This window comes from Pelophylax lessonae, assembly GCF_965119305.1.
Source record: "Pelophylax lessonae genome assembly, chromosome: 3".
Classification (NCBI taxonomy): Eukaryota; Metazoa; Chordata; class Amphibia; order Anura; family Ranidae; genus Pelophylax; species Pelophylax lessonae.
The window spans coordinates 371,397,504-371,423,471 of record NC_138770.1 but is presented as its reverse complement, the minus strand read 5'-3'; the positions used below and the strand labels follow the sequence as shown (position 1 = coordinate 371,423,471).

The window sequence follows — 25,968 nt, the reverse complement described above, 5'->3', positions numbered from 1 at the left end:
ACTGTATTCAGAGAGTAATGATTAATGATTCATACTCTGAATGGTGTAAGGTTATTAGTGGTGTACCCCAACGTTCAGTGTTGGGACTCTTGATTTTTAACCTGTTAATATTTTAGACTTTGAGATTTTCAGATGACGCCAAGCTATGTAGTAGAATAACGTAATTACAAAATGTGTCCAACTTATAAGCAGACCTCAATGCACTGTTTTATTGGACAACTATATGAAAAAAAGCTTAAATGTTGATAATTGTAAAGTTATGCACTTGGGGGCTAAAAACATGCATGCATCATGCATTCTAGGGGTTGAAAACTGGGGGAGGTAACAGTCGAGAAGGATCTGGGTATTCTGGTAGAATATAGACTTAATAAAAGCATGCAATGCCAAGCTATACATTTTAAAGCTAGGAAAATCCTGTAGAAAGTGTTAAGTAAGGCAATCAAACTGATAAGCGCCATGGAGGACGTTAGCCATGAGGAAAAATTAGTTCAGCCAATAGGCGATTAAGGGGGTACTATTACCATGTATATGTACATAAATGTTCCATATAGGGAACTTGCTACAAGGTTATTCACTTGAAGGTCATTACAAAGGCCCTCTTTTCATATGGAGGAAAAGAGGTTTAACCTCCACATATAGAAAGGCTTCTTCACAGTAAGAGTTTTGTAAATGTGGAAAAGACTCCTTCAGAAACTTGTTCTGGTCAGCTCAGTTGAATGCTTTAAAAAGAGCTGGATGCATTACTAAATGCACAATATATAAAAAGATGTTATCATGTATTGCTAATAACCAATTGCTGATTTTTCTCCCCCATTGAAGCAAATTGGACGGTGCTTTATAGGGTTTTTTTAACTTCTTCCATATCAGTGGGTATAGGGTTTTGTGCGTGGAGGTTTTCTAATTTACTTAATCTTTTTTTTTTTTTTTTAACTAGATGGACATCTTTCTTTTTTCTTTTCAACCTGACTATGTACTGTAACTCTATACACTGGCAACAAATGATGTTTTGATATTATGGTGAATGTGGTCTCTGAATGTCAACCTACTGTGGTAATGTCATGTAATGTTTTTGAAACAAGTTTTATATGTAGGCTATATGTAGGCTGGTATATGTAGCCTTGGGAGCAATGACAGTGTGGCATTTTAAAACAGTACACAAAATGAAGGGCACTCTTCCTTAACCATTGGTGCTCAGTGCTGACTGGCACAAGGCTCTCTGGCGTCCCAAATGGCCAGGATGGGGTGCTTCTTCTGTGGTCAACTGGTAAAGAGGTCCTTTTAAATCCTCCTTATCCTCCATCCCCTTCTGGGACCCTTCTACACTTCCTAGTCTCTGGTTGCAAAAGAATAATTTAGGGAACTGTGGCAGGAAGTCTCCATGGGTTGCCCAGTGACATTGCATGCTTTAAAATCATGGGTTGTTAATACCCAACATGGTGAATGATATCATAGCACTGAAAACAAATGTTTTGGGTGGGGTATCTTATTTTAGGAACTCCCCCAATCGTATCTCTGAGAAGGCAACATTAACCACTTGCCGACCGGTCACATTGACCGTACTGCGGCAAAGTGGCTCGATATCGTCCAGCGACATAGACCTACGTAGCTTGACTCCTCCCCTTGTGGCCGGAGGCTCATTCCTGCTGTATTCAGTTACAGCGGGAGTCGGGCCAGGGGAGGAGCGGCGGTGATCACCGCCGCTCTTCCCCGATCGTCGGGGATCGAGTGTGGAGATCCGCCCGCTTGTGTAAACAAAGCGGGCGGATCTCCTAAGTGACAAACAGTGACAGATTGCAGGATTCAGCATAGCTTAACCTGCGATCTGTGCCTGTGTCACTCAGCCCCACACACGTTAGTAAGCACCAGGCATACATTAACCCCTCCCTCTCCAATAAAGTTAACCCCTTCCCTGCCAGTGTCATTTTTACAGTAACAGTGCATATTTATAGCACTGATTCCTGTAGTAATGTCACTGGTACCCCCAAAAGTGTCAAAAATGTCAGTCAAGGGTCCGATCTGTCTGCTGCAATGTTGCAGTCCCGCAAAAAAAAAAAAAAATCGCAGATCGCCGCCATTACTAGTTTAAAAAAAAAACAATAAAAATGACATAAATTTCCCGTAGTTAGTAGCTGCGATAACTTTTGCGCAAACCAATCAAAATACGCTTATTGCAATTTTTTTACCAAAAATATGTAGCAGAAAACAAATTGGCCAAAAATGTTAAACATTTTTGATTTTTACATATTTTTGGGGGGGAATTTCATATAAAAAAATGTGAAAAATAGTGTTATTTTTTCAAAATTGTTGCTCTTTTTTTGTTTATAGCGCAAAAAGTAAAAATCACACAGGTGATCAAATACCACCAAAAGGAAGCTCTATTTGTGGGAAAAAAGGATATAAATTTAATTTGGGTACAGCATTGCACGACCGCGCAATTGTCCATTAAAGTAACAAAGTGCCGAATCGCAAAATATGGCCTGGTCAGGAATGGGGTAAAATCTTCCGATCTTAAAGCGGTTAAAAATACGCTCATTGAGAATTTTTTTGTGAAAGACGTAGCTAAATAAATTTTGGCCTAAATATATGACAAAAATTGAATATATTGGATATTTTTTAACTGTCAAAGTAGAAAAATATTGTTATTTTTTCAAAATTGTCCCTTTTTTATTAATATCGCAAAAAAATGAAAATTGCACAGGTGATCAAATACCACCAAAAGAAGGCTCTGTTTGTGGGGAAAAAAGGACGTAAATTTCATTTGGGTACGGCGTTGCATGACCGTGCAATTGTCAGTTAAAGTCGCACAGTGCCGAATTGCAAAAAGTGGCCTGGACGTAAGACAGCAAAATCCTCCGTAGATGGGCATCTAAACCATCACAACTTACAGGGGTATACAATGTACTATTGACATAAACACATACATACACACACACATCACAGGTTGAAATGGATGGACTGGTGTCTTTTTTCAACCTCCCCAACTATGTCATTATATGTTACTTTAGTAACATGACAATTGTAAACTCTGGATGGCTTTCTTTCATGCCATTCATTGTGTACAATTGTTTTGCTAGCTGTGATTGGTCACAGTGATCACATGGTACAGACAGGACCAATCACTGCCCATCTGTATCCTGTGATTATCTGTGGGCAGTTACTGGTAATCACTATAGTAAACCCTGAATGAATCTGTTTCATTTACTAAAAATGATTGTTTATACCAGTGAAAAAAAATATTTTTTAAATTATGTCCCTGATCACTGTGTACTGCATTAAAAAAAAAAAAACTGTTAAAAAAAAACAAATTTTTTAATTTTCCAAAAAATTATGACAAATAATTACAACTTCAATAAAACTCGCTATACCTCTCAACTTCCTTAGCGGTATTCCCGAGTGTGGCTCGGGGTTAACTTTCAGTACCAAAAGCAGTAACCCCGAGCCATACTTGGGATTACCCCGCAATGTTACTCACCTTCCCTGCGCTCCCCGGCCGTCCTCCCTGCCGTCCTCACAGTCTCTCCCCGCTCTGTGCATGGCTGATTGATGGCACTTGCCTTCCGGTTCCCTTCCCTGCGAGCGTTGCGACGAAGGGGGGGTGGAACCGGCGGCAAATTAAAAAGTGTGAATACACAAATTACATCATACAAAGCTGTGATCCTAACGGATTACACTGTATCATGCCTTTTTAGCACAGTATTTCACCTGGTGACTTTTCCAGTGCCCTGCCTGTGCTTTTCCAGTGCTTTGTGCCTGGAAAATTTTGAACGACCATGGCATCCAAAAAGCGTTCTTTTTGCACAAAAGCACTTTTAGACGAACTGGAAAACAGCAACAGCAAAATGAGTTACTTGAAGGACTGAGCGATAGTGTTTCATGGGAAAATTCATCATCAGGTACGGAAAGTGACGACAGCGACAATTCTGATGTCTCTTTCTGGCACATAGAATACCGCATGCAGCGTCACAAGACACTGCCGGTTCCTCCACGGAAGCCGGCAGGAGACAGCTGAGACTGTGGAGAGGGCGGGCCGCAACGTCGGAGGTTGATCCTCTGAAACGACATTGCGGCCCACCCTCTCCACAGTCTCAGCTGTCTCCTGCCAGCTTTCGTGGAGGAACTGGCAGTGTCTTGTGACGCTGCATCCGGCTTGCGGCTGTGCGCCGCGGATGTTCCCAGGAGGAGGAGGCATAGCGAGATCATCCCCTTCCCTCGGGATCTCCGGACCATCCACTCCCCATCCTCCATCCCTGGATCTGAAAGTTAACCCCGAGCCACACTCGGGAATACTGCTAAGGAAGTTGAGAGGTATAGCGAGTTTTATTGAAGTTGTAATTATTTGTCATAATTTTTTGGAAAATTAAAAAAATTTTTTTTTTTTAACAGTTTTTTTTTTTTTTTTTTAATGCAGTACACAGTGATCAGGGACATAATTTAAAAAATATTTTTTTTCACTGGTATAAACAATCATTTTTAGTAAATGAAACAGATTCATTCAGTGTTTACTATAGTGATTACCAGTAACTGTGGCTGGGTGCTTGCGTTCCAACCACCCCTCGGCACCTATCGTTGGGGACCCATGCTCTTCACCTGAATGCCGATGTTGATTCTTTTAAATGTAAGTGCTTTGCAATAAATTTGTTCTTATTTTAAATACTACTCTGACCTGGCACCCTTGTTTCATTTATTCTGCATGTCTGGAGGGATCCCTCACCTCTTCTAGGAGCAGCCGGTCTTGCACCTCAACACAATTGGACTCTCTCCCCCACATATACTACAGAGACCATCACATCTTTCAACCCAGGAAACCATACTGAAGCACACCTGCGGACAGGTTTTTTGGATTTTATGACTATGTGCCATATATGACATCATGCATAGTCCTCCATTATGTGATTGCAGTGAGCGCTGATCCATCGATCCTGGTCGGTGTAGTATTCTTTCTGGCACATAGCTTGTGGAATTAGGGAAGTATATCAAATGATTCTTCAGAATTTCCAACGGGGCTATGTGCCAGAAAGAGACATCAGAATCATCACTGTCGTCACTTTCCATACCTGATGACAAATTTTCCCAAGAATCACTATCGCTGAGTTCTTCAAGTAACTCAGTTTCCCTGTCACTGTTTTCTAGTTCGTCTAAAAGCGCTTTTGTGCAAAAAGAACGCTTTTTGGACGCCATGGTTGTTCTCAATTTTCCAGGCACAAAGAACTGGAAAAGCACAGGCAGGGCGCTGGAAAAGTCCTCAGGTGAAATCCTGTGGTGAAATGGCATGATACAGTGTAATCCGTTAGGATCACAGCTTTGTATCATGTCATTTAGTGTATTTACAATTTTTAAATTGCCGCCGGTTCCACCCCCCTGCGTTGCAATGCTCGCAGGGAAGGGAACCTGAAGACAGGTGACGGCATCAGCCGAGCACACAGCGGGAGGACAGCGGGAGGATGGCGGGGGATCGCAGGGGAAGGTGAGTTTTAAAATTTAAAACAACAGATTTCCATGCAAAACAATGTACCGCTTTTAGCACAGAAATCCTGACATAATCTGACCGCCAGGGAGGTTAATAAATACCTTGGAATGTCTACTTTTCAAAAAGGGGTCATTTGGGGGTTAATTGTACTTCTGTGGTGTTTTTGGGCCTCAAAAAATGAGCTGTGAGTACATCAAGACTGATCAATTTTCAGATACACTGTATATACCATAGTTTGTGGACTCAATAACGTTCCTACAGACTAAATAATATACGCTGATTTGGGTTGTCTTTTCGCCAAAGAAATGTAGCAGAATACAGTTTGGCCTAAATTTATAAAGATTATTTATTTGAAACTTTTAGAACAGAAATGAAGAAAAATTTGTTTTTTTTAAAAAACTTTCAGCAAAAAAAAGAGCCCAGTGATGATTAAATACCACCAAAAGGAAGCTCTATTTATGTGGAAAAAAATGATAAAAATATATATAGATACAATGTTGCATGACCGCGCAATTGTCATTCAAAGTGCGACACCGCTGAAAGCTGAAAACTGGCCTGGGCAGGAAGGGGGTGAAAGTGTATTGAAGTGGTTAATGATTTCTCTACCCTAAAGGTATATTAACCACTTAAGCCCCGGAAGATTTTACCCCCTTCCTGACCAGGGCTTTTTTTGCGATTCGGCACTGCGTGACTTTAATGGACAATTGCGCGGTCGTGCGACGCTGTACCTAAACTAATTTGAGAACAGACGGTATCTACTCACTCAGTGCCCAGTGTCAGTGGCCATCATCCCTATATGGTATATACAAGAAAAGTTCCCCTATGTATGGGACTGTAAATGCCACTGACCACTGTGTTTTGTATAAAAATATCTTTATTAAATACCAAAATTAGAACCAAACAAAACAGTAACATAAATCAATAACATAACAGGGCATTAAAATATGCATGCATATGACAGACCAAATACCGAACCAAATAGGGGCGCTCAGGTGTACAAGGCGATCATGGAACCGGAAACGACCCTACGCGTTTCGGGCAAAAAAAGCCCTTCCTCAGGGATCACCCAAAGCTCCAGATACAATACCTAGTATATCTAGAAAAGGAAAAAATGTTTTTAGTATAAATATAGATAAATTAGTCCATATACATATGAGTAGGTGAACATATATTATATCTCATGTTTTTAATCTCATAGTATATACTTAATGTTGATGGACCTACCCTTAGCGTCTAGCCCTACGGGTTGGATTGGTCTGTCGGCTAAAAATGGTATTGCTAACATCGGGAGGAATGCCCAAGTTCCCAGAGGCCCGTTCAAGGGCTACGAAGTCCGTGAGAGCATGAAAAAAGTAGTAGCATCCGCCCAGAGGGACCAGCAGGGCACCACGATGACCGGTAAAAAAAGTGGCTCAATATGGACTACTCCCGTGAAGGGGGATATGTTCATATGGCAACCTAATACACAGAAGTGAGGTAAAGGGAGGAGTAAGGAATAAGTTGACTAGTAATAAGAATTTTTAACAGCGAATTAGTCACTGACTCCTTAGAGTGTTAGGAGGCAATATTTACCTGTAGTGTACAGGGAGAATAAGACCACAGAGGGTCATATGTAGTACAAATAGTAGTAGTCTTGTATAGACGAGATCAAAGTGTATATGTATCTGTAAAGGTGAAAAATCCAATAAGTGAATGAGATATGGTATTAACTATCTTGAGTAGAAGAATAGTGACCCAATAATGTGGTGACATAGTAGTCATAGTTGTGTAGCCAGTTGCCAAAATACACACCCCAAAGAAGAGAGCATAATCGAGCTATAGGGATAGCTGCTGTGTGTGAAGTGACTACCAAGAAAAAATAAAGAAAAAGTGAAAACATAGAAAAAGTGGTTACCATTTTGCCTCAGAATATGCAACAATTTAAACCATCATAGCTTCTAATAAAGAGATGCCATAGGCCGCCCATAATAATGCTTATCACAAGAAGCTAATTTGGGCATTTATACATGCGTCAAAGATGGATTTATGGTAGTATATATATATGCATATACATATACATCTGGGCAAAGGGTGCCAGTTATAAGTCAAAGGTGCGCAAAAAATAGAAGCATGCCATTAAGAAATTATGCAAAAAGCCATAGAAGTGAAAAAAATTGTTGTGAATCATGCAGGAGTCCCCCCATATAGGGGAGAAAGAGTACCCATAAGAATCAGAGTGAAAATATGGAAGAGGTAGATAAGCAATACACCTACGTACCATACATGCTACAGTAAGGGCGACCCCATACGTGCCATACAGTCTGAAAATAGTGAGTGGATAAGCTTACCTGTCCCTCGGCTTCCTATGGGCTTGACATCCTCTGCAGAAGGACGCCAGCCCGAACTGTTTATAGGGAATCGAGCATGCGCAACAGAGGCATGCGGCGTCATCCAAGTGGTGTGTGAGCCAATCCGATCATCCGCCCGTGCAGCGCAGACCCCGCCCATCCCGGAAGGAGAGGCCGGATCTGCGCTCCACGGGCACCGACGCGGGAAACCAGCGATTCAAAGAAGAGCGCTGGTATGAGCGGGGGCAAGCCCCGAAGGGCTCCCCCTACCCGCGCCGGGAGAACCTACAGCTGGCATTGGGCAAATGGAGGGAAATGTCAGCAGAGGACTGAGAAGGAAAGAGAGAGCAGAAGAGAGAAAAGAGTAAAGATACGATTAGCAGGGAATGAACAGGGGAAATAGGGAAATGCCATGAAAGGCAAAACAAAGAAATTTTGCGTCTGAGAGATGGTTGGTGGACAAATTAGGTTGAAACGTGGTCCCTAATAATTAAATCAGGAATTTTATGTCATATATTACGGGGGCCTGAAGTGCTGTTAATTTTGAAGCAGACCATCCGTGGAAAGTCCAATCAGAATTGGAGGGGGGCCACACAGATGGATCGATATCGGTCTATCACTTACATGTAACAAATTAGTGTGTCAAATATACCTATACATATTATAGCAATTCCACATTTGCATTAGCATATCCTACAACGATATATACAGAAGCGCATATATATAATCCTATACAGAGCATGTCACCTTATATGATCTATACACCAACGTTGGTTTCACATTTAGATGTAACAGATAGTCACATAAAAAAGATGATGACCATGATATAATAATATTGTCATATGGATTGATATATTTGGTAGATCTTTCAGTATATCTCTCTTACTCCCGTGTGGAGGAACCCAATTATCACAAACATATATGTATATATATAGCAGGCAACGTGAGTCGTATAGGGCCCACGTATGTCATATATATGATAAATGAAATGATAAATAAAAAACATAATTGGAATATATCAGCCATATGTATCTCATATGTCAGCTCTATAGGGGACATGCCCATGGAAGAAATTGGACATAGGTAGGTCAAGATGGAGGGGTTTAGAAATTTTATGGTTGTATCCCAATCAGTGAACAGGAAACGACCCATGTCAAGGGGAGATAGGAATATTCCTACTGTTCCCATCCACCTGAAGCGAAGCCCTCCAGAAAGGGTCGAAAGCTGACAACGTCATTCAAACCCGGGGCTGTAGTGGCATTCAAGTCTATAATCCACCGTGTTTCCCGCTGTAGAAGGGTCTTATTCCAGTCCCCCCCACGGGGGCTGGGGTGGACCCTATCCAAAGCTAGGAATTTCGGTACTGGGGGAATACCCATGTGCATGCCTCGTACGTGTCTACCGAGGGGTAGATCTGGATCTCGTTTTTGCATACTCAATACATGACGATAAATCCGTTTGTGAAATGGTAATTGGGTCTTCCCCACATAGTAGGAACCACAGGGACAAGAAAGTAAGTAGACCACCCCAGCTGTTTTACAGTTCACAAAGTGGTGTGCTTTAAATATCCTGTCATTAGGGAGACAGATATTAGTATCTCTATTTATATACTGGCAATAGTTGCAACCTCCGCAAGTGAAGGTCCCAAACCTTTTACATGGGTCTTTACGATATTTGCCAACGAATTCACTGCGTGTGAGGTAGTCTTTTAACGCTTTTGTCCTACGATACGTGATGGACGTTTTTTTTGTGATGTGTGGACCAATGTTAGGGTCACAGCTCAACATGTGCCAATATTTTTCAATTGCCTTCACCACTTGTCTATGTTGTTCAGAATATTGCATTATGATGCGAGGGAGATTCGCATCGGACATACCTGGCTTAGTTTTCTTATTTTTGAATAATAGCTCTTGTCGGGTAAATGAATTAGCTTGATTAAACGCTTTTCTGAGGCAGGTTTTAGAATAGCCTCTTTTGGATAGGCGGTTCCTTAAGTTATTGGCCTCAGTTCTAAATTGTATGTCATTTGAGCAATTTCTGCGTATCCGAAGGTATTGACTAAAAGGTATGGATCTGACCAGTTTGACTGTAAATGCCACTGACCACTGTGTTTTGTATAAAAATATCTTTATATTAAAGATATTTTTATACAAAACACAGTGGTCAGTGGCATTTACAGTCCCATACATAGGGGAACTTTTCTTGTATATACCATATAGGGATGATGGCCACTGACACTGGGCACTGAGTGAGTAGATACCGTCTGTTCTCATTGATATCGGGTGGAAGACACCCAATTCCCCGTTCCATGTATCTTCTCGCCCTGTGCCATGTATACTAATTACAAATTAATTGGTATGGTTATATAGACTATGGTGACCTGCTTTAGGACTGTATAACCATTATACTACTTTCATAAAAGGAAATCAATAAACCCCCCCCCCTTTTCGTTGCTATATATTTTTTGTTATTGTGTCCAACTATGTTCAAGGGTAAGAACTTTGAGAGCATTCTTTCTTCTTACAGGGAGCAGGGCAAAAAGGAAGCCCAGGAGTCCGAATTGGACTCTCTGTTTTTCCAACTCAAAAAAACAGTTGAGAAAAAAACTAATTTACATTTACATATCGAGAACTTCGAACAATATGTCAGAGAAGACATCAATCCGTTTGGTCTGCGCATCCAGATCTTCCCCACCATGGAGGACCTGGATGAAGCATTCAAAAAACGATGGGAATCAAACCTACAGATTTGTTCTAAAAATATGATGTTACTGCTAGTAGAGGAATATAATAAACGCATAAAATTGCTGGAGGGCAAGATTGATAAAATATATGAGAAACTAACACCATTCCAAGACTCACCGAGGTATAAAAATCTCGAGTCTAATATCAAGACACAACTCGATAAAATCATCAGCGAAAACATCATTAAAAAAGAACGTAAAATCTGTAGGGACAGAGTAGCGTTCCGTGACCACGTAGCATAAAAATGGTCTAATTCTTCAACGTATCAACCCCCCAGAGGCCTGAGACCCTCTAGAAACCAATATGGTTCTAATTCTTCCCTGAACTCATCCGTCTCCTCTTCGTCTTTTAAACAGGATGCCCCTAGAAAATCCGTTAAGAACAAACGCAACTCACCTAATAGACAAGTTAAAAACCCATCTAAAAAACAAATAACGGAAGGGGGTCGAGTACTCCCCATAGGGACCGGGGCATATAATACCCGCCAAAATCGTAATATGCCTAATGCATTGGACTCTACCAACATGTCATCAAAACAACCAAAACGCCTAAACACCAATACGGCTCCAACAGAGGCAGGGTCAGAAAACGAAGAGGACTCAGACGGTTTTTTAGAAACAGGAGACCAGGAAATTTAAGAGGGTTCTTAGATCCTGGTCTACAATTAACGACTTCGGGACAATGTACATCATCCTATTCAGATTCTACTTATAACCACTCTGAACAAGACCATAGTGATGTTATTAATCTCACGGACTACCCCATTACTGATGCGGAACTGTCCTTACTCTCAAAAGGTTTAAGCTTTTGCCCTCAAAGTAAACCGGACAAATTCTCCATCATAAAAGACTCACATTTGTTCGCCAGAAAGGTTCTCCTCAAATCACAATATGACAAAAAAACACGAATCTCATCTCTTCCCACAAACATAGATAGTAAAACCACAAAAGAGAAGGAAGCCCTAGATTGCCTTATATCCCTCCTTGAGGAACAGGAAGAAAGGGATGTAATCGACAATATTGATCTGGACTCACTATTAAACCTAGTTGAGACCGATCATGACCAGTCGATTGTCCAGACAACCCCCATATTCCGGAAAAAATCGGACATGTTCCCGTCCCTAAATCTTAATTCAAATCTGGCGGCATTTGTCTCTCTGACTACACAGGAGATAAATAAAATAAAATTTTCTACGACTACGTCTAACTTATCTAACGAAGAAAAAAGAGCCCTAAAACACCTAGTAGAACAACATGATCTTACGATCAAACCATCAGATAAGGGCGGGAACATCGTCATACTAAGTAACATCCAATACAGGGAGATGTGCCTTCGCATCCTTAATAACAGGGAGTGGTATAGGCCTATCTCAAAGGGGGCCATTGATAGATCCAATCTGGAATTCTATACTATGGTTGACCACGCCTATCTTTATAACACCATTGACAAACCCACATGGGATTTTTTACGTACCAAATTCCCAGTTGTTCCCACATTCTATAGCTTGCCAAAAGTCCACAAACACCCATCTAAACCCCCTGGTCGTCCGATAGTGTCCGGATGTGGGAGTATATCAGAAAACTTGAGCAAGTTCATTGATTCTAAACTACGCCCCTACGTGCAGAGTTTACCTTCGTACGTTAGGGACACAATTAATTTACTTCAGATGTTGGAATCCATTGTGGTTCCTCCGGATGCCCTGTTGGTGGCTATCGACGTAGAAGCACTCTACAGTTCGATACCACACCAACAGGGCATCCAAGTGATCCAAAAAACTTTGTCTCAGTCCGATAGACATCAGAGCGACCTTAACGGGTTCCTCGTGCAGGGCCTTAGATTCATACTCACCAACAATATTTTTTCATTTGATGGCTCCCACTACCTCCAGGTGCAGGGGGTAGCGATGGGGACTTCATGCGCCCCATCGTATGCCAACCTGTACCTGGGGGAGTGGGAGCGCCAATTATTATCAGACGACTCGCCTACAAGCTGGACAAGTCATATTTTGACTTGGTACCGCTACATCGACGACGTTTTGGTCATTTGGAGTGGCTCTGCAGACGAGCTCGTTGAGGGTATCGCTCGGATGAATATCAATAATTTCAACCTAAATTTTACTATGAGCTTTGACTCGAATTCTATCAATTTCCTCGATATTACAATCGAGAAAGACACCTTGGGCAATTTACAAACTACCCTATACCGCAAACCCACATCCGCGAACACCATCTTGCATGCGACCAGTTCTCATCCCACACCACTTGTCAGATCCATACCTTTTAGTCAATACCTTCGGATACGCAGAAATTGCTCAAATGACATACAATTTAGAACTGAGGCCAATAACTTAAGGAACCGCCTATCCAAAAGAGGCTATTCTAAAACCTGCCTCAGAAAAGCGTTTAATCAAGCTAATTCATTTACCCGACAAGAGCTATTATTCAAAAATAAGAAAACTAAGCCAGGTATGTCCGATGCGAATCTCCCTCGCATCATAATGCAATATTCTGAACAACATAGACAAGTGGTGAAGGCAATTGAAAAATATTGGCACATGTTGAGCTGTGACCCTAACATTGGTCCACACATCACAAAAAAAACGTCCATCACGTATCGTAGGACAAAAGCGTTAAAAGACTACCTCACACGCAGTGAATTCGTTGGCAAATATCGTAAAGACCCATGTAAAAGGTTTGGGACCTTCACTTGCGGAGGTTGCAACTATTGCCAGTATATAAATAGAGATACTAATATCTGTCTCCCTAATGGCAGGATATTTAAAGCACACCACTTTGTGAACTGTAAAACAGCTGGGGTGGTCTACTTACTTTCTTGTCCCTGTGGTTCCTACTATGTGGGGAAGACCCAATTACCATTTCACAAACGGATTTATCGTCATGTATTGAGTATGCAAAAACGAGATCCAGATCTACCCCTCGGTAGACACGTACGAGACATGCACATGGGTATTCCCCCAGTACCGAAATTCCTAGCTTTGGATAGGGTCCACCCCAGCCCCCGTGGGGGGGACTGGAATAAGACCCTTCTACAGTGGGAAACACGGTGGATTATAGACTTGAATGCCACTACAGCCCCGGGTTTGAATGACGTTGTCAGCTTTCGACCCTTTCTGGAGGGCTTCGCTTCAGGTGGATGGGAACAGTAGGAATATTCCTATCTCCCCTTGACACGGGTCGTTTCCTGTTCACTGATTGGGATACAACCATAAAATTTCTAAACCCCTCCATCTTGACCTACCTATGTCCAATTTCTTCCATGGGCATGTCCCCTATAGAGCTGACATATGAGATACATATGGCTGATATATTCCAATTAAGTTTTTTATTTATCATTTCATTTATCATATATATGACATACGTGGGCCCTATACGACTCACGTTGCCTGCTATATATATACATATATGTTTGTGATAATTGGGTTCCTCCACACGGGAGTAAGAGAGATATACTGAAAGATCTACCAAATATATCAATCCATATGACAATATTATTATATCATGGTCATCATCTTTTTTATGTGACTATCTGTTACATCTAAATGTGAAACCAACGTTGGTGTATAGATCATATAAGGTGACATGCTCTGTATAGGATTATATATATGCGCTTCTGTATATATCGTTGTAGGATATGCTAATGCAAATGTGGAATTGCTATAATATGTATAGGTAAATTTGACACACTAATTTGTTACATGTAAGTGATAGACCGATATCGATCCATCTGTGTGGCCCCCCTCCAATTCTGATTGGACTTTCCACGGATGGTCTGCTTCAAAATTAACAGCACTTCAGGCCCCCGTAATATATGACATAAAATTCCTGATTTAATTATTAGGGACCACGGTTCAACCTAATTTGTCCACCAACCATCTCTCAGACGCAAAATTTCTTTGTTTTGCCTTTCATGGCATTTCCCTATTTCCCCTGTTCATTCCCTGCTAATCGTATCTTTACTCTTTTCTCTCTTCTGCTCTCTCTTTCCTTCTCAGTCCTCTGCTGACATTTGCCTGCATTTGCCCAATGCCAGCTGTAGGTTCTCCCGGCGCGGGTAGGGGGAGCCCTTTTTGGGCTTGCCCCCCGCTCATACCAGCCCTCTTCTTTGAATCGCTGGTTTCCCGCGTCGGTGCCCGTGGAGCGCAGATCCGGCCTCTCCTTCCGGGATGGGCGGGGTCTGCGCTGCACGGGCGGATGATCGGATTGGCTCACACACCACTTGGATGATGCCGCATGCCTCTGTTGCGCAAGCGCCGGCGTCCGCTCAATTCCCTATAAACAGTTCGGGCTGGCGTCCTTCTGCAGAGGATGTCAAGCCCATAGGAAGCCGAGGGACAGGTAAGCTTATCCACTCACTATTTTCAGACTGTATGGCACGTATGGGGTCGTCCTTACTGTAGCATGTATGGTACGTAGGTGTATTGCTTATCTACCTCTTCCATATTTTCACTCTGATTCTTATGGGTACTCTTTCTCCCCTATATGGGGGGACTCCTGCATGATTCACAACAATTTTTTTCACTTCTATGGCTTTTTGCATAATTTCTTAATGGCATGCTTCTATTTTTTGCGCACCTTTGACTTATAACTGGCACCCTTTGCCCAGATGTATATGTATATGCATATATATATACTACCATAAATCCATCTTTGACGCATGTATAAATGCCCAAATTAGCTTCTTGTGATAAGCATTATTATGGGCGGCCTATTGCATCTCTTTATTAGAAGCTATGATGGTTTAAATTGTTGCATATTCTGAGGCAAAATGGTAACCACTTTTTCTATGTTTTCACTTTTTCTTTATTTTTTCTTGGTAGTCACTTCACACACAGCAGCTATCCCTATAGCTCGATTATGCTCTCTTCTTTGGGGTGTGTATTTTGGCAACTGGCTACACAACTATGACTACTATGTCACCACATTATTGGGTCACTATTCTTCTACTCAAGATAGTTAATACCATATCTCATTCACTTATTGGATTTTTCACCTTTACAGATACATATACACTTTGATCTCGTCTATACAAGACTACTACTATTTGTACTACATATGACCCTCTGTGGTCTTATTCTCCCTGTACACTACAGGTAAATATTGCCTCCTATCACTCTAAGGAGTCAGTGACTAATTCGCTGTTAAAAATTCTTATTACTAGTCAACTTATTCCTTACTCCTCCCTTTACCTCACTTCTGTGTATTAGGTTGCCATATGAACATATCCCCCTTCACGGGAGTAGTCCATATTGAGCCACTTTTTTTACCGGTCATCGTGGTGCCCTGCTGGTCCCTCTGGGCGGATGCTACTACTTTTTTCATGCTCTCACGGACTTCGTAGCCCTTGAACGGGCCTGTGGGAACTTGGGCATTCCTCCCGATGGTAGCAATACCATTTTTAGTCGACAGACCAATCCAACCCATAGGGCTAGACGCTAAGGGTAGGTCCATCAACATTAAGTATATACTATGAGATTAAAAACATGAGATATAATATATGTTCACCTACTCATATGTATATGGACTAATTTCTCTATATTTATACTAAAAACATTTTTTCCTTTTCTAGATATACTAGGTATTGTATCTGGAGCTTTGGGTGACCCCTGAGGAAGGGCTTTTTTTGCCCGAAACGCGTAGGGTCGTTTCCGGTTCCATGATCGCCTTGTACACCTGAGCGCCCCTATTTGGTTCGGTATTTGGTCTGTCATATGCATGCATATTTTAATGCCCTGTTATGTTATTGATTTATGTTACTGTTTTGTTTGGTTCTAATTTTGGTATTTAATAAAGATATTTTTATACAAAACACAGTGGTCAGTGGCATTTACAGTCCCATACATAGGGGAACTTTTCTTGTATAAACTAATTTGATGTCCTTTTTTTCCCACAAACAGAGTGTTCTTTTGGTGGTATTTGATCACCTGTGCGATTTTTACTTTTTGCGCTATAAACAAAAAAAGAGCATCAATTTTGCAAAAATAACAATATTTCTTACATTTTTTATATGAAATTCCCCAAAAAAATGTAAAAATCAAAATTTTTTAACATTTTTGGCCAATTTGTTTTATGCTACAAGTGGGGAATGAGAAATCCGCGCTTTTGGACGGAGAATGTGGCTGCAGCCTACCTCAAAAACACAGCCCAAAGGCTACATTGAGAAAGTGTAGGTACAGTGAGGTAAAGTGGCGCTGCCTAATATAAGGTGCTGAAGAAATGAAATGTTTTCAAGTGTAAAGTGCTATAGTGTTAATTGAAAGCAAAAGACCAGTTTCCGGCAATAATACAAACTGTCCACCGGTTTGGTGTACTAAAGTGTTCAAGTGCAGATTTAAATAAATAAATAATAGTGCCAATAAATTTGTGTGTGGAAATATATATATATGTATAAGAGCACACTAAATATAATGTGTGGTGTTAGCTAATATGGGTAAACTATACGATGAAAAGAGTGAATCACAACTATGCTGATACTAAATAAATATGACAATAAAAATATAAATATAAATGTGACAATAAGTAATGCTCATGCAGCAAATTTATAGTCCTAGAAAACAGCAAAGCACCGAAATCGGTAGACCAACAGTCTTTTCTATTGCTGGGTGATTCAGTGGGGTGTGGAGAAAACCCCTCTGCAAGGAGCCTCACAGACCACGCTGCATTAAGGCTTGTTACCCCTGCAGGGGTGCATACCTCCGGTGAGTGCGGGAGAAATTGGAGGGGTGCACCTGTGTGTTTCACTCACCATTCAAATCACCCCGAAAGGATTTGAAGCACTTTAAATGTTACTGAAATTTCTGTTCTTCACCGATTATTGGAATATTTTCTCCACACCCCACTGAATCACCCAGCAATAGAAAAGACTGTTGGTCTACCGATTTCGGTGCTTTGCTGTTTTTTTTGGGACTATTAATTTGCTGCATGAGCATTACTTATTGTCACATTTATATTTATATTTTTATTGTCATATTTATTTAGTATCAGCATAGTTGTGATTCACTCTTTTCATCGTATAGTTTACCCATATTAGCTAACACCACACATTATATTTAGTGTGCTCTTATACATATATATATATTTCCACACACAAATTTATTGGCACTATTATTTATTTATTTAAATCTGCACTTGAACACTTTAGTACACCAAACCGGTGGACAATTTGTATTATTGCCGGAAACTGGTCTTTTGCTTTCAATTAACACTATAGCACTTTACACTTGAAAACATTTAATTTCTTCAGCACCTTATATTAGGCAGCGCCACTTTACCTCACTGTACCTACATTTATGCTACATATGTTTGGTAAAAAAAAATTGCAAAAAGCGTATTTTGATTGGTTTGCGCAAAAGTTATTGCGTTTACTAACTAAGGGAAAGATTTTTGTAATTTTTGTTGTTTTTTTTTTTAACGCGTAATGGTGGCGATCTGAGTTTTTTTTTATCTGTACTGCGACACTGCGGCGGACAGATCAGACCCTTGACTGACATTTTTGACACTTTTGGGGTTACCAGTGACATTACTGCAGTAATCAGTGCTATACATATGCACTGTTATTGCAAAATGACACTGGCAGGGAAGGGGTTAGCTTTATTGGGGAAGGAGGGGTTAAGTATGTCCCTAGGGGCGTGCTTCTAACTGTGATTGGACATGGCTACTGGTGCAGGAACAGTGATCAACGGTCCTACATAGTAGAACCGTATGATCACCATTCCTACACAGGGAAGAATGACAGGCGGCTTGTTTACATCAGCCGCCTGCCTTTCTCCCTTCACGGCGGACAATCGCGAGTGACCGGCGGACATCGGGTCCGCCGGTCACACGCACGGACTTGCTAGGGAACGAGCCGGGGCGGGAGCGTGCCCCCCGCGGGCGCGCACTCGCCCGCTATTGGCTCACAAGCAAGTGACAGGCTAGTGACGTATATATACGTCACTTTGCCTGGCCGGGGCTGACCACCGCCGTATATAGTCGTGCTGCGGTTGGCAACCGGTTAAATGTGCATGTGTGTTGTATACCATTATTACACTGATTTAAAGGAATAAATGCACACACAAAACAAGAATAATCATCCAATAAAAAAGAGAAAAAAAATCTAGCTCTAAATATTCATTTTTTGGTCTTGTTTGTTTAGATTATCACCCCCTTCTTTAGAATTTTAACTTATAAAATATGCGTAACCAGGGTGGCAATAAATGAGTATATAATCATAAGCAATGTTTTCTTGATTTAAGAATTGCTTGTGACAATTGGGTAATTTTGTTCCCTTGGAACTAATACAACCTTATTCTCTTATTATGGGTTATTCAGTCTTCTGTCAGGTGTGCTTGTTATAACTTATGGAAATTTCCAACTTGGGCCTTGGTGCTTTAGCAACTTCTTTAGGAACAGGCAGATGTCTCACCACCTCTAGTTCTTGGGTAGAGGTCGCCTATTTATGAACAACTTTGGTTTATCTAACTGCTGCAAGTACAAGCGTCCTTTTTTCTATTTTTTAGCAGTGTAAAATAGGCACACAAGGGAAAGCAGATTGGTTTTACTAAATTACTGATTACCATTTCCTTCTATTAGGTATTACATTTTTTTTCCAAGTAAATAATCATATTTCTGTATAAAGGTCTATTTGTAAAGGTTCATATAGCTATCTTAATTTATTCTGCTCACTGAATATAATACGGAATCCTATTATTGGATATAGACAGCAAAGCACATGCAGTGACACTGGGCCCTGTCAGAGAAGCCTGGCTGATGTGTGAATGCCTAACGCATTGTAATTACTGTTGGTAGTTAAATCAGTGTAACTTAGATAATGAAGTATATTGATTATAACATGTGTCCACTGGAGTCAAAAATACATGTACAGATCTCTATAAAAAGGTCATTCCTAATGACTTCCAGACATTGCATAATTCTGAACTATATATAGTAGTTCAGAATTATGCAAAGTCTGGAGTTTTGCTTAGACGATTCAATAATAATTAATCAAGCACTTTATCAGACAGCATTCATCTCCAGGAAAGTTTTGCATCCTAGTTTTTGCACATATTTAAAGTTGTATTAAAACCCAAACCAAAACGTAATGCATTGCAGTATACCTTAGATGTGTATTTGTATATGTATATATGTATTTGTATATTTGTATATGTAGATTTGTAGGCTTTCCCCTCTGTTTTCACCTGGTGATCTGACCAATATTACACCTCCTGTATTAGGGTACCTCTTCTATGGATGAAGATACACCTCTGGACAGCAGCATTGTTAATCTGGGGGTAGAAGAGTGCTAGGTGCACTATTCAGATGAACAAATTGAAGCCAAACTCCAATTCATACTTTATGGGCAGTTACAGCAACATTTTGTTTTCCTTTGGGGATAAAGGTTTTACATACATAAATAAAAGCTGCTCATTGTAAGCACCCCAGTCAGTAGCAAATGGTTTGTCTCAACTGTTACATCTGCAAGAGAGCTTGTTCATTTGAGAAAACAACATACTTAGGCTGGATTCACACAATTACGGTACAGGAACCAGCCCGATTCCAGTGTGAATTCCCTGCATCCCATGTCTCTGGCAGGCAGTTCACACTGCCCTATGCGAACCACTGTGGGTGTCAATACAAAGGTAATCAGTTCACAGATCGCAGAGCGAACTGCCAAATGGTGCAGAAATCGGATTGCATGGGTGTGAACACCCATAAGATCCGATTCCAATGCAGACCAAAAAAAGGGTTTTGTCCCAATGCGATGCAAATTCAGCTATACAGTTTGTATGGCTGAATTCACATCTAACAGATATCGCATGTGATCTGCACAGAAATGCAGTGCAAATCACATGCGATGTCTAATATTTCAAAAGTGTGAACCCAGCCTTACTGGCCACCAGGTGAAATTAACCACTTTCAGACCGGAGGATTTTCCCCCTTAATGACCAGGCCCTATTTTGCGATTCGACACTGCGTTATTTTAACAGGCAATTGCGCGGTTGTACAACGCTGTACCCAAATAAAATCAACATTATTTTTTTCCCACAAATATCTCTTTCTTTTGGTGATATTTGATCACCTGCACAATTTTTCACATTTTGCTAGATAACATTCCCAAAAAAAAAAATTAAAAATCTAAATTTTTTAACATTTTAGGCCAATTTGTTTTCTGCTACATATTTTTGCTAAAAAAAAAAAAAATCACAATAAGCATATTTTTATTGGTTTGTGCAAAAGTTATTGCGTCTGCTAACTACGGGAAAGATTTATGTCATTTTTATTTTTATTTTTTTTTCTTTACTAGTAATGGTGGCGATCTGCGATTTTTTGTGGGACTGTGAGATTGCGGCAGACAGATCGGACCCCTAACTGACATTTTTGACACTTTTGGGGGGACCAGTTACAATACTACAGTAATCAATGCTAAAAATATGCACCGTTACTGTAATAATGACACTGGCAGGGAACGGGTTAACAGTATAGGTGATCAAGGGGTTAAATGTAGGCCTAGGGGAGTGATTCTAACTGGGGGGGGTTGGGCTTGTGAGATGATCACAGAGACATGCGATCCTATATTGCAGGATCACATAGCCTCTGTGATCATCCGAGGGAGAAGGACGGACGGCTGTGTTTACATCAGCCGACCGTCCTTCTCTGTCAGCGGGGAGAGATTGCCAGTGTCAGACAGCAATCGGAGCACCGCACCTGCACTGGCTTCCCCGCTGACGATCGGGGGGTGCACGCTCACCCCCTATCTCCTCCCAGGCAGATGACGTTTATTAACGTGATTCTGCCTGGGAGAGCCACATTGTGGATGTACAGTGCATACAGTAGATAGCCATTGCGTAAATATAAAGTAAGCGGTCGGCAAGTGGTTAAAGGAGAGAAATCCTAAAAAAAACAAAACTAATGCAGCCACCACATCAAAGAATTGGTAAGCTGCAATAAAACAAATGTTTACTTTTGGGATAAATACTGCTTCTATATGTTTGTACATTTTTTGGACAGATAGTGTTGAATTAAGTAGCCGATGTGAATACATACAGTCAATTTTAACTCTGTATGTTTTATTTGGAATATATAGGAAAATAATGGTGAAGTCCATAGTCAAATTTAGGAGAGCAGTTTTTCCTTGCTAGGTTACAACTCTTCCTAGTTTATCAGCGTAATGTTAAGATAAACGTAAGATAAACTGATTTGGCTGTTTGTGCACAAAAAATTATAATGGTTGCACAATTTTCTGGTGTTTCCAAAATTTAAATGACATAAAAAATACTTTGACAGCAGCACTCTTTTTTCTACCTAGGTTTCAAATATACCTTTTTTTTTTTTTTTGGCACCGCACCAGACAATTTTGAGGTGTTTGCTACAAGTTCTTTTACTTGGCTGAATATAAATCTATTAACCTGATGGGGTAGGATCATGGAGCTTACACTCAATGTGCTGTAACAGGTACTTTTTGTTGACTGCCATTATAGATTTTTAAAATAGATATTATGGGTCCTTCTAGACTTATGATTTGGCCACATAAGTATATAGGAAAATTGTTTATAAATAATATGGAAAATAATATAGAGTTATGTTAAGAAGAGAACCATACTATAAAAAGGGGTCCGTAACCAAGTAAAAATCACACTGTTTACATTAGCAAACATGGGCAAAATTGTTTTAAAACTAAGTGCCAAGCACTTAAGTAATTTATTTTGCTTATTTTAAATTCCTGCCCAAAAATGCACTGTGCAAAAGTTTTCATTAATAGTTGTATAATACTCTTAAAGCATGCCTCGCATTCTAGACAAATAAATTATGCAATAAACTTGGAGCATCTGGGCAATTTTAAAGAATTCACTTTCCTTTAAGAGGAGGGTTACTTAGTTGTGTGCTTTAGCAGCTCAGTGAATAGGACCCAACATTCCTAAAGTGTGCAATTTCACAAAAGGCATACAAAAAAAACTATCACTGCCATGTGTAAATTTTGCTTGTTGATGTGGAGAAACATTAGATACATCAGTAAAGTGACCTTTAATCAAATACAAATATTCTATCAACTATGAATAACTATACATCGTTGTGCAACAAACATTTAAAAATGTGATCGATACTTCTGTTTTTCAGGAGGTTTCAGTAGCCTGTAAAGTCAGAATAGAAGAAGATTTTGAGCCAATTTTCTTCCTGATGCTGAAATCAATTTGTGCAGAAGAGATTGTGCCATTTCAACATGTTTGTGCCAATATGTGCACATTTTCATTCTCCGTATAATTTATTTTTCTGCACTTGTTGATTCACTGATCTAGCAGCAAATTGGTGTGTAGTGATTATTTACTTTGACTTGTTAAATAGTAATAAGTACTATTTGCAAAGTACATTTTTATACCCTAGCTTATAATATAAAAATTGGGAACATGTGGAGTTATACTTTAGTAGTAAGGCAAACTTCAGGTAAGACTTTGACCATAACTTACTCTTTTGAAGAACTGCCTCTCCTGTCCTTCCACTAGTTCCTCTAGATCCAATGTGGACACAGGGAGAGGCCTGCAAGAAGAAAGCAGAGCCCCTTATGCAGTAACTAAGCAGTATCTGCTTCATTTAGACTTTTTGGATTAATAAATTATGTTGTAGTTATAAAAAGACGATTTTTTCTGTGGTTAAAGTGTTTGTACCCAAAAAAATTGATCCAGTTCCCTTAAAGCATGAATGACAGCACAGTGTTTGTGCTGTGTAATATGGCCCCTTGTATAGTTTAAAATACCTAGCTGATCCTGCCTGGTGCTGCCCTCCTCTCTGTAAACTGACCATGTTCATGTGCTGATCCATGATACTGTGGTCAGTTTTCGTGCCTCCGTCATCCCGCTGTCTCTCCTCTGTCCTCTCTCCCCCCTTCCCTGCCTATTAGCTAGTGACAATGCTGCTCGGCTCCCTGCCCCTCCCTGCCCCTCCCCTCCTGCTGCTATCATAATTTTGTTATATTCATACAATCTCCATTGTTCAATTACATTACATCTCACATGACTGCACGCCACTCTCCTCCCCTCCTCTCGGCTGACGTTGGCGGGGGTTCTCAGCCCTTCTCACAGCAGTTGTCAGATCAGGAGAGGAGAGCAGCGAGCAGTCATGTGAGCGCAGAGGGGCACTCTGAAATAAGGTGCAAATCTGCATTGTATGAGGAATGTATAAACATAACAAAGTGGCTTTACAACCACTTTAAAGGTTTCTTGAATGTTCTCAACAATATTGTCTATTTATGCATTCATTATCATAATATTAAACTATATTATCTATGCTCTAAATGTATTCCATACAATTACTGCCTACCACCAGACAATTCTTGTGTTATCTCTAGTGATGCTACATATTTATTATTTATAGCATAAGTACATATAATGAGGGATCTAAACTAGACCAATAGTCTGTAAAGTGGATAAACCACTGACTGTCTGCCTCTACTTGCCATTGACATTCTGCGCCCAGATGGAGGAGGAGGAGTTATGCTGGAGCTTTCCTCTCGTCTCCTTGATTCAGATCCTGAGCCGTTTCTTGAGTCAGAACTATCTGGATCACTAGCCAGCCTACTTTCTGATAGGCCTCTGGAAGTGGAGCTGATTTTTCGGTGTCCACTGTCTGCAGAATCACTTCGGTCTTCAGCAAAGTCCCTGCAGCTACTGACTCTGCTGTATTTGCGCAAAGCAGATGGCAGCTCCATATGGCTGGAATGGAGGCATGATCTCAGAGGGTGTGCTGCACTGTGCCTTGCTTGGTCTAAAGACTGATGACTTTTAATGCAGCTCTTGGACCCCAAACAGCTATTGTGTTGAGATTTTTTATGTGAGTCCTCGCTACTTGAGGAGAGATTTCTCTTTTGTAATGCAGAGACATGCTGTTCTTCCCGTTGCTCTGCAAGATGCTGATCGGGCATAGTCCGGTTCAGAATTTGTCCATGGTATTGATCAATGTGATTGCTCATTCTCTGACGGTCCACATATCTAGATTCTTGTTTACAGTGCATGTTGATCTGTCCACTCTGCTGATCAGTATTAAGATGATCCACACTCCTCCTATGTTTTTCAGTGGCTATAACCTTACCATATTGACCTTGGTCATTAATCATTTGTACTTCCTTAAATCCCGGAGCCGGTGGAAGATAAGCAGGTAATCCAACAGAGTCCATTTGTTGGTCAGGAATCAGCTTATAACTACTCGAAGACAAAGGTATAATCTTGTTTGGAGAAGAATTACTCAACATGCAAACCTGCTGCACAGAGTTCTTTTTGGACTTGCAAATGCTTATTTCATCTTCTGTGACCTCTGAAAGATGTTTTCCATAAAGTCCTTGTCTGATCTTCTTAATACCCAGATGAAAGATTTCTAAAATATTTAGAAACAATGACACAGCAGCAATGCTATGCATGAAAACCATAAAGATTGTTTTTTCTGTTGGCCTGGATACGAAACAGTCTACAATATTGGGGCATGGAAAGCGTGAACATTTGTAAAGTGGGTTAAGGTCAAACCCATACAGCAAGAACTGTCCCACCATAAAGCCAACTTCTACAACGGATCTGGTAAGGATATGCAGCACATAGGTCCGTAGAAGTGAACCTCTAAGGGGAGCCTTATTCACCTTCTTTTGTTCCTCTAACTTTCTCAGCTCCTTCTCCAGTCTTCTGTGTTCATCAATAACTGTCTCTAGCTCTTCCAGCTCTGCCCTGATTTGGGCCTTTTTTCTCTGTCTCTCTTTCTCCAGGGCCCTCAATCTATAAAGTGCATGTCCCATGTAAACTAGGGATGGGGAGGACACAAAAATTATCTGCAACACCCAATACCTAATAAGCGAGATAGGAAATGCTTGATCATAGCAGACATTCCTGCATCCAGGCTGTTCTGTGTTGCAAATAAATTCTTCTTGTTCATCATCCCAAACATCTTCTGCAGCTACTCCTAGCACCAGCATTCGAAATATGAAGAGGATGGTGAGCCAGATCTTTCCCACTATGGTGGAATGAATGTGAACCTCTTCCAGAATGCTTCCCAGAAGGTTCCAGTCACCCATTTTCACGTTCTCATGCCTGCAACACAATTTTAATAGATCACTTTACCTACTATGAGAACATCATTTGTCATGTAAAATGTAAAACTTGGTGTTCAGAGATATTTGGAAAAGACAACATGGGTTCTGACAGTTAACAGCACTGTAATTTTACAACATCTGAATGTGGGCCCTCATTATTTAATGTTTTCCAAGACTGACACTTCTAGATTTATGTGATAACATTTAGAAAGCCAATATGCAATCACTTGTTAGCTCTGTTGCTGCCGTGATGTAATTAAGGTCAAAACTGAAAGTGGATGTACAGTGCATACAGTAGATAGCCATTGCTTCAGTTTCTCATTTAGACATATTTGTGCATTATTCCTGCTACATTTTTCGGTAATCTGTT

General features: G+C 40.5%; 1 protein-coding gene across 1 annotated transcript in view; it reads right to left on the bottom strand.

Annotated features, from left to right (window-relative positions):
- GJA10 (gap junction protein alpha 10) overlaps nt 1-25,580 on the bottom strand; it is a gene marked incomplete at both ends in the record, with an annotated part of 61,513 nt that extends 35,933 nt beyond the window's left edge. The window contains one exon of the mRNA XM_082252457.1: nt 23,982-25,580. Coding sequence (XP_082108583.1) covers nt 23,982-25,580 — 1,599 coding nt within the window. The remainder of the gene's footprint in view (nt 1-23,981) is intronic.
- Between the last annotated feature and the right edge of the window lie 388 nt (nt 25,581-25,968).